The sequence below is a fragment of the Clarias gariepinus genome, chromosome 25, assembly GCF_024256425.1.
Source record: "Clarias gariepinus isolate MV-2021 ecotype Netherlands chromosome 25, CGAR_prim_01v2, whole genome shotgun sequence".
Lineage (NCBI taxonomy): Eukaryota > Metazoa > Chordata > Actinopteri > Siluriformes > Clariidae > Clarias > Clarias gariepinus.
Window position 1 is genome coordinate 7,665,811 of NC_071124.1, and position 10,678 is coordinate 7,676,488.

Genomic DNA, 10,678 nt, shown 5'->3' on the forward strand with positions numbered 1-10,678 from the left:
TCTGCAGGTCTTTGGACTGTGGGAGGAAACTGGAGTACCCGGAGGAAACCCGCCAAGCATGGGGAGAACATGCAAACTCCATGCACACAGAGGTGAGAATCGAACCTGGACCCTGGAGGTGCAAGGCGACAGTGCTTACAACTAAGCCACCATGCTGCACAATTCATTTTAATTAAAACTGGAACTGGCTTGCTTTTTTACATGATGCTTACAATATTTTAACTTTGGCATTCCTATGCCTTGTTTAGAGAGTATTTCTTTCTATATTATGACTAAGTTTGAATGTAATCATGAGACAATGGAAGTCAATGTGATATAATTTATTTTTTGAATTACTTTACGCAATGGTGGTGTTCATAATACATTACGTTAACCATCTAAAGCAAATTTAAGGGGGAAAAAAAGAGAAATTCCTGAAGAAAGTTAGAATATAGGTGTTTTAACATCTCTGAACAGATTACATCCATTTATTACTCTAATAAAATTATCTCCATCTAAACTCTGGCAGCACTTTGAGCTAATTTCATGTTCACCCAGCGTGCCACTGACCTGGAGTTACCTAGCAGTGAACCCTAATCTGACTATTCAAGCCCAGTCACATCTAAATTACATTAACCGCAATCAATAGGAGTGAGAAGAGGAGGAACCTGGGATAGCAATCTATTTTAAAAATGCTGCAGCTACTGTATGGTTGAGAAGGATGTTTAAAAGAAGAAGGTAAAAAACAACAGTGCACCATAGTTTAAAGTTTGCTACTGAATATAATTCTATTATAAAGCAATGCTGGATTATTTATGAATGGCTTACGTAAAGTATCTAAGATAAGGTTTTATGTTCTCTAACTTTACAGAGTACATTCATGAAGTCCTTTCACTCAATCATGAATAAATGATGTTCCAGAAGGCGTTATAGGCAGGGACGGTCTAATACATGACAAAATAATTACCGCTTCATTTTAAAGAGCATGGAAAACAGTTGTTCAGCTGACATACAGTATGCATCAAACCTTTTTAAAGAAAAAAATGTACTAAAAGTTTTTTTTTAAGTATACATGACACTTCCCAGAAAATGACAAGTGGGCACTTCATGAAAGAGCTCAAAGCTTCACAGACGTGCTGTTAGTATACTTATGGATGTTCTATCTTATGGATAAGGGTTCACTGTAGGTACACCTCCAACAATACATTACTGTAATTATGGAAGAACAAATACAGAATTATGTATTCAACCAAAATGTGTTAAAAACCCAGATGTTTTAGATTTTTTATTCTTCAAAGTAGTCGCCTTTTGCTTTGATGGCAGCTTCGCACAATCCTAGTATTCTCTTAGTCAGCCTTATGAGCCTCAAGGTCATCATCTGAAATGGTTTTCCATCAATCTTGAAGGAGTTCTTAGATGTGTTGCGTCTTCCAATTCGTCGCAAATGGATTTAAAACAGGTGATGGCATTGGCCATGTCATCTGATGCAGCACTCCATTACTCTTCTTCTTGGACAAATAGATCTTATATAACATAGAGCTATGTTTGGGGTCATCGTCCTGTTGGGAAACAGGTGATGGTGCCACCAAGTGCAAACCAGATGGGATGGCATGTCACTGCAAAATGCAGTAGTAGTCACGCTGGTTAAGTGTACCCCAGTGTTAAACGAAAATCACCCGCCATACCAAATCTCAAACTTGGATCCAGCAGACTAAAAGGACAATTTTCCTGATTGTTATCCTTCTGAATCAGTGGTTTCGACCATAGTCATTAAAACCATGGAGGCCTGACTCATGCAGTCTCAACTGAACCATGGAGATCGAAATACCATGTCTGCCACTTGAACTCAGAACCCACATAAATGCTTTTCAGTGCTGTAATTGGCGGTTTAAATTGGTTGGTCATTCTAAAGAACTTATTCTCTGCAGCAGCGGTAGCTCTTGGTCTTCGTTTTCTGGGAAGGTACCCATGAGAGCCAATTACATCATAGGGTTTAATGGTTTTGGCGACTGCATTTGGGGATACATTTAAAGTCCTTAAAATTTTTCTGATTGACTGACCCTCATTTCTTAATATATATAAATTTTTTGGGATTTTTCCAATTTTCTCCCCTAATTTAGTCGTAGCCAATTCCTCCCCATCACTAGGGGGCCCCACATTAAGGCTACTACTACCACTCAGCGGGATCGCTGAAGACTGTCATGTGACGTCAGCCGACCGCATTTTTCGAACAGCTTGCTCACGCACCATTAGAGGCGGAGTAACACACTCGGAGGAAAGCGCCAGCCGCTCCTTCGGCATGCGCGAGTTCACAGACGCCCCTGATTGGCTGTAGAGCGCGAGTACCTCTCATCCCTCCCCTTCTGAGAGAGCTCGGCCAATCAGCTCTCTCTAGACCTCTGTGGGCTGTGAGAGGAAAACAGCATCACCCGGGGTTCGAACCAGCAATCTCCGGATGATAGGGCGAGCACTTTACCACTGCGCTACAGTAGTTGTAGTAGCACCAATAGAGCTATTGTCTCAATACCCACCCTTCCCCTGATGGTCCAAAGCACATTAAGAAGGCAAGAAATGTAACAAATTAACTCTTGAGAACGCATGTCGGTGAACTGAAATTCATTCCAGGTGACTAACTCATGAATCTGGCTGATTGCAGAATGCCATGAGTGGGCCAAGCCGCTACAACCTACGGGATTAGTAAGGGGGTACCTTAGTATTTTTTTCTTTTTGGTTTCATTTTTGTTAAATAAATAAGTGAATAAAGTTATATGTTATTTGCCTGAGGTTGTACTTGTTGAATGCTAAGATCCACTTAGGTTATTATTATTATTATTATTATTTTATAACATAAAAACACAATTAAAAATACTAATCTTTTCTTTTTAACAGAGCTAACCTGACCCCTGCACAGTCGCATTCATAAGAAAAAATAAAAATACTCACACTATGGCCTTCTTTTCCAATAGCAACTGCTGTTCCTGTCGAAGCATGTCAGTATCTTCTATCTCAGCCCACTGATGGCGGTTTCTGTAACAACAGACAAGAAGCAGTGGTGTGAAGCTGACAAAAACACAGAAATGCATAAATCCTTTTTTTTTTTTTTTTTTTTGCAATTCCAAGGCGCACTTACATTACAAAATGCATCTAACTGTGTTAACAGGGTTTGTAAGCCTTTGTTGGGTTGAATGGGGCAAACATTAAACAGAAAGCTTTCTAACCTCTCTATCTTCTGTCCTCCTCCGCTGTGGTTGCAGTAGCGATGATACTTGCGTCCTTCGTCCTAAAAGGCAAATCCCGCACAAAAAAAATACATTTCACATTAGGGAGTATTTTCAGATTTTCCTTTTCCATCATCTCCCCCATCTTTTTACCAATGTACTGCAAGAGTCTATCCATCGTAATTAGTGCCAAGCAAGATACCATGAGGAAATAAAAGAAACTATAAATCTACTGCCTTATGCACCTTATGGACCAGCTCTCACTCTCAGACTCGGCATTTGGGGGTCCTGCCTGTGATGAATTTACTTGCGTATCTGTGCTGTCAGGGTTACAACATGGTTTTATCTGAAGTCCTAAAGAACACTTGCAATTTCTGTAGACAAAGCAGTCCTGAGCTCGAAATAAATTCAGCCGGAAACACTGGAATGACAACAGTGAATCAGAAGCAAGTCCAGAGCGGATCCATCATGATGTTTAAGAGAAACCTATTAAGATAGTGACCGTTAGTTTAAAAACCTTACATTTCCAATTTAAGCATATGGCAAAAGCTCAGTGGTTAAGGTGTTGGACTTACGATTGGAAGGTTGCAGGTTCAAACCCCACCACAACCAAGTTGCCACTGTTGGGCCCTTGAGCAAAGGCCTTAACCCTCAACTGCTCAGATGTATAATGAGATGAAATGGAAGTAGTTCTGGATAAGGGTGTCCGCCAAATGCAGTAAATATAATGCTTTCTAAATCACCTACTGCTAATGTTATTATCTAACAGTACGACTATGACAATATTGAGCATTGTGCCAAACTAGCTACAGTAAGATTGATGAGTATTTGGACAGTGACAATTTTTGCGCCTGTTAACCACTAAAATGGATTTAAAATAAAGCAATCAAATAAATCAAATTTAATAATTCAATTGTTTGAAATAATTTTTGTGCCCTGCGATGGATCCACACCCTGTCCAGGATGTACCCCGTCTCTTGGGACAGGTTGCAGACAGCCGCGACCCTAAATACAGGATAAAGCGTTATAGTCGACGATTAAATGATTTTTCCGTTTATCCCAGTTCGAAAGCTAGGGTCAGAGTGCAGGGTTAGCCAGGATACAGTGCCCCCTGGAGCAAACAGGGTTAAGGACCTTGCTCAAGGGCCTAACAGCGGCAACTTGGCGGTGCTAGGGCTCAAACCCCCGACCTTTCAATCAGTAACCCAGGAACCAACAGCCTTGTCTTATCAACATTAAATCAAGGGGTTTAACAAAAATATGGCATTAGCAATTCCGTAAGCACAGACATTTTTTTTTACAGCCTTAAAAGTAATTAGGCAAATAACTAGGAAACAGTCCAACCCCCCCCCCCACATGTTTTTAATAGTGTGTTTGACACTAACCATTTTAAACAGAAGAAGAGTAAGAAGTGTTGTTTTTCTAATAGTAATAAATGCTTCAGCCCTCAATCCTAAATGTATACCCAGGTTTGTTCATGACCACAACCTTGCCCATCACACCATGAGAAAAGACGAAACCAGATGCAGTCAAGTCCTGCTCTGAAACCTATTTCTCCCTCAGTCTTTATGAAACGCTCTCAGTGCCTGACCAGGCTGACATTGATTAGACATTAACACCCACAGTCCCCAAGTGGCAGGGAGGGTATAACATATAAAAACATGTTGAAGGATAGACAGAGCTAGAGACTGGCGGTGTGTATGTTTTTGCTGTTGTGAAGCTAGCTGTAATAGAGGGCCATTTCTGGTCTTTTCTTAGTACCTAGGACAAGAACAAGATCTTGTGCTTGATACAGAGCACCCATTTATGGTTTATCTAGTTATATTAACCAGAAACCTGTGCGGTCCGCTGTGGCGTCCCTTTGCCGGGAACAGCCAAAAGACATAACATTTCAGGAAATAAGGTAGGTATATTTACTGAAATGTTGTCTTTTGGTTGTTCCTGGCAAGGGGACGCCACAGCGGACCGCACAGATTTTACAACAGATGCCCTTCCTGATGCAACCTTCCATTTTATCCAAGCTTTGGGACAGACACTGCATCCAGTGGCTGAGGTTTGGGCATGAGGTGGGATTTGAACCCAGTCGTTCTGCATGGTCACCTCGACCAACTTTCACTACAAAGTACAAACAGACGCTGATGTTTTTGCATTTAAAAACTACTAACTGTATTCGCTCCAAGGAATATCATGCGGCACTATCTAATCAGCTTTGCTGCTGTGCTGCTTTGATGCTATCGATCGCTTGGTCTGGGGAAATGTTGAATCAGGAGAAATAATTATATCTGTAAGGGCAGGCATTAATTGAAAAATTGGGAATCAATTTACATGGGCAGTGTGACAGTATTCAGCTCTATAGTTGTAGGTCCTGGAGCAGTCTAAAGGAAGAAGGGTAAAATACAACTTGCAAGCTGAATGGTAATTAAATGGAAAGTAATGCAGAAAGAAAAAAAAAATAACTGATGATAACTAGAATGCGGCGAGGAAGGGATTCTGTCAATGGAAGGATGTCAGTATATTATTAAAACCTTTTAATATTTAATTGGCCACTGCAGCAACCATGCCAAAGTGATGCAACTCATGCAAAAGTGACAATAATATGAAAACATAACATGGAATCCACACATCAGCAATCTCAGAAACACATATGAGACATGGAGGTCTGACACCAGTGTCAAGTGATGAAGTAGGAACATGAAATCAGGTTTCAAATTAATTTCATTAACAATAATGAAGGAGTCGGATGACTGATGATGTGTTTCTTCAGGCTGAAGGTCTCGTGTAATGATAAGAGATGGTCATTGCTGAATCATCTGCTTAAGGAGCTCCTACAGGCTATTTCAGCGCCTACTTCATTAGCTGGAAGCAAAACAAAGGAAAAGTGGAGGCAAAAAAAACAAAACACCTCCGGCTGCATCATCTACCTGAAATGCCATCACGCTCAGCAAAAATGCTTATAGATTGTTGTAATTATGGATATGCATCCAAAGGTTTGTTATGGAATACTAACGTTAATCAGAAACTGGTGAACTATAAGTGATTTCTCTCACAACTCTCTAAGCGGTATTAGTACTGCAGTTAGTACTTGCTAACCTTATAATACAGATAACATGACATAGTTAACTTAATGGCTGGAAACCAATTTCAGATCCAAGATGTACTGTACGCTACCTACCCAGGCATGCAAGTGCACAGCTGTTTGTTTTATTTTCAATAACCCATGTCATTATCTGGGCTTGCCTCTGGCTAGGCAGAGCTACGGATACCACAACACACACACAAAATCTGTTACATATTTGTCTTTCAAACATCATGCATGACCAGTCAAGACATACTGTAGTTCTAGGCATCCAATGTTTTATATGTCCTCAGTTTTTCAGGTCTACGCATCTCGCCATTCCGAAAATGGTAATGCTGTCAGATCGTATTCAGGTAACAGACATGAAACAATATTGGGGCTTGGGGTCATAAAAGGACACATGCTGTAGAGCTGAACTCCAGGCAGATATTTTGAGATGGTTAAAGGTGTTTGTTAACCCTATACGCATGATAGCAGGTGATGAGTAAAGAATGTTCATTATGATCACAGGTATAGCTCACCACCCAACTATAGAATACCATGTATGTTAAGTATATCTAATTAAAATGATGGTATTCATTACTTTTTATATAATATATAATGTAGAACATATAAATACTCTATATATTCATTACGATTTAAATAACATGGCTATGAACCATACGCGATATAAGCAAATAAAAAAAAATAAAAAATACAACACCCTGCGACACACTCATACAGAGTGCACTACTCGCTATTCACCACCTGCCTTTAAAATAATTATCACCGCAGGATTTGCAGACAACTTGGTATTTAAGAGATGGATTCTCGTACCAACGTGTAAATGGGAAAGAAAAGCAAAGAAGGCTACCATGCCCTATGGATAAACTATTTTCCTGTCAAAGTGCAGAAGCAGGCAAGTGCAGCAATGGATCTGATCTCGTTACACCGCTGGCTTATTAAGACACAGTCAGTTGTTTCAGTGCAGTGACCGGCTGCACTCTAAACACTCATATGCTTCCCCTGGGGATGCAACTGGGGAAGCAGAACACATTTCTGACATCTAATATCTGTCTCTCTCTCCCTCTCCCTTTCTCTCGTTCTATAGTTGGCCATTGACTTGTCTCCCTGTCTACTTCACAAATGAGGTTTTTGGCTTTTCCACATCACTACACCATCGCTCTTTCCTTTATAATGCATTTCGGAGGCTGTTAACTGACATTTACAAAGCAACGTGCGTGCACTTGCATTTTTTTTTTTGATAAACACTCATTCCGCTTCAACAACACAGTTTAGCCCAGGACGTGATTCTGGCATTTAAATGCAGGACTGATTACACAACTACTGTAGTCATCCAGACAAAGCAAAGCTGCTGCTTTTCTTTTTAGCTTTGTGTTAATTAAAGTGCTTGTTTTATCCTCTCAAACTCACAAGTCCTTAACATTTACTTATAATATACATAACATGGTTGCAGGGAACCATTCAGACTTGCGTGAGTAATGTCTGATGACAAGAAAAATCTATAACTTAGCTGTACATCTTATGCCCTATTAAGGCAAGGTTAGTTTACTCTATTAAATTAGATAGCTAGAAGCAGGCTTGACAAGGAATAAGGCAGTTTGCACATCAATACTGGCAGACATCTTAATTTAATCATGGTTGGGTAATGTGTTGCTCTTCCAGTCCTGAGCAGAAAGATTCTCAACGGCTTGAAGAACCACTAGCATACATTTCTATTACAGTTACATGTACTGTATATGTAAACAGCTTTATGACTGTTGCTATTGTTTTTAAACTGGTCACAACATAAAAAAAACATACTTCCCAGAAAAGTTTAGAGTAACGTTAAACACCGTTTTATCTCTCAACCAATCAGGTTTGGGAACAAATTGGAAAGCAAGCAAGAAAAACAAACATTGAGAGCCAAGTGCCAGTTGCCAATAAAAGTGTGTTATTTTTAGGGCTTTCACAGCTTTACCTGTTGCTAAATACAGTGAAGTTGAACAACAGATCTTCATTTCTATGTTTAAAACTACAGAAAAGGCAAACAACTTCCTCCTCACTAGAGTTTTCACTTTGCAGGAATGCCACATTAATAGAGGCTCAACAGCCACCTTTATCTTTCAGAAAGTTGTGAACCTTTACCCAAGTTGTGTTTCTGCTAGCTTTGCATTCAACATGTAGTGCAGGCAATCACGAAAAATCATGCAAAAATATTTTTCACACGTAGCAGATAAAAGTCTGTAATTTTGAACAAAATGTAACAAAAAATGTGAAAATGTTCTTTTCCCACAGACAAATGGAAGAGTACAAGGTGCAGAGTACAGGTTTCTTAGTTCTCATACAAAGCTATTAAACATATGGGAAAGAATGCCAATTTTAACAAGATACTCTAATTAATAGAATTAGCTGTTACATACTGTATATTCAGTTTCAGGAGTCTCTTATCTGTGCATCTCAGCTATGATGTTCAAAAAAACGAATATCGATGGAATAATAAAACAGCGAAACGCTTTGCACCAGGAAATATCCTGATGATAGCAACATTATTATAGCCAATCAGAGTGATCGATCTGTGCCACGAGCCGGAGCTCGATATCCCAAATTTTATAGCACGAAATACAGCATACTGCAATGAATTATTAAAGAGATGTGCTGGAAGATTTGTTCAAATGCATACAAATGCTCTCTCTCTCCCACACACATATACACACACACACACACACATTATATATATATATATATATATATATATATATATATATATATATATATATATATACACACATATACACACACACACACACACACACACACTACATGCATTTACTCAGTACTACTTAAGGTACTATCTGCTCATTAAAATTGAAAATGCAGAATACTGTATGAGACAGAAAAACTGACTTGTGCTAAAAATAGAGATAAAAAAACAGACTAAAAGAAAAAGTTTTACATGTATAATTTAATTAAATTTGTAACTCTCATTCGTATGGCGCTTTTTTTTTAATGGTCATTGTCACAAAGCAGCTTTACAGAATTGGAAAAAAAATGATGCAAACGACTATGTAATGAGTAAGAAAATATGTACAATATGAATCCAAATGATCAGATATTTAATAACGTGATATAGGATACAGTGTTGGATTTGGTATCTAGGCGGGGTTTTCCAAACCGTTTCTCATGACTTACTATAAGTGTTTACAATTTGGTATGGTCTATAATCAATTCAATCATGCAACCATGTTCTGTAGCAGATGCCAAGTTTGCGTGCTCGTTTTGCGGGAGCGCGCGTCGCCCCTGTCCAGGGTGCTGAAACGACGAGCCGGTGGCAAATCCAAGCGCGCATTTCAACGCAGTGACTTGAGACGGTTATACAGTAATCTGTCAAGATCCCTCAGTGCACGTGCGAAAATGCGCGCGGTGATGACCCTGCATGGGGTGTCAGGACACAAGACAGACTGACCTTTATGCATGAATGCACGAACACAAACGCATGACGCAGCTGCACCGCCGCCGTGAGTTATCAGAAACACCTTACTGCGTGTGACAGTGATGTAATTCCCGTGCGCGGGTTTTTTTTTTTTTTTTTTTTTGCAGGAGTGGGAGTCTGGGAGTAAGACTTTACCTGGGTGATCCGGAGAGACAGGCGCTTCCGTTCGGTCTCGCCGCGTAGTCTCGCGCCTTCACCGCGGGAAGCGTCCCTGCACACACAGGCAAAGTTAATATAATAAAGCTCAGGACGGACAGACGGACAGAAAGACAGAAGATCTCTGCGATGACATAAGCGAGGAAGGATACTGGACTGGACACGACGTAATCTCTCTCTCACACACACACACACACACACACTCCTCTATTCTGCACGCCGTCTTTCTAAGCTGTTACAGCAAAAGACGACACCAATAGAGACGTGGTAGTTTACCGAAATTCGCCGGTGCCCAGCATCATCCCTGTGGGTCGCGTCTCGATCAGAGTGTCCGTGAGGAAACGCGCGAGCGGCTGGAGACGCGCCTCCGACAGATCGCGCTCAGCCAATGAGACGGCTCGGCTCGGCTCGCGCGTGGTTTATAAGCGCGAGGGAGTGCGCGCGCGCGCTCGTTCGCAAAGAATCCGTCGAGTTCCTTCATCGGCGTCGGTACAGTACAAGCACTGCAAACTCAACACAGCAGGTACAGGGTGTACACTCATATTCGGAGATTACAGTTTATAAAAAAAAAAATAATAAACAGACGAATTAAATTTCGTTAATTTGTTTCTTCCTTAATTAATATTAGGCTTAAATTGGGAGTGAACTAAAACTGCAAGAATAACTTATAATCATAATAATATACAGGGGCCCTGCCTATCCCAGGAGCCTGGGGGCACAAGGCGGGGTACACTCTGGACAGGGTGACAATCCGTTGCAGGGCATGCACAAGCTCAT

At 40.4% G+C, this 10,678-nt stretch overlaps 1 protein-coding gene across 1 annotated transcript in view; it reads right to left on the reverse strand.

The window, feature by feature from the left end:
- Positions 1-10,259, reverse strand: part of schip1 (schwannomin interacting protein 1) — a 372,471-nt gene extending 362,212 nt beyond the window's left edge. The window contains exons 1-4 of the mRNA XM_053486598.1: positions 10,178-10,259; positions 9,881-9,956; positions 3,198-3,259; positions 2,923-3,006 (exon numbers count right to left, since the gene is read on the reverse strand). Of these exons, the coding sequence (XP_053342573.1) occupies positions 2,923-3,006; positions 3,198-3,259; positions 9,881-9,956; positions 10,178-10,203 (248 nt within the window). The 5' untranslated portion in view covers positions 10,204-10,259. The remainder of the gene's footprint in view (positions 1-2,922; positions 3,007-3,197; positions 3,260-9,880; positions 9,957-10,177) is intronic.
- Positions 10,260-10,678: the final 419 nt, after the last annotated feature.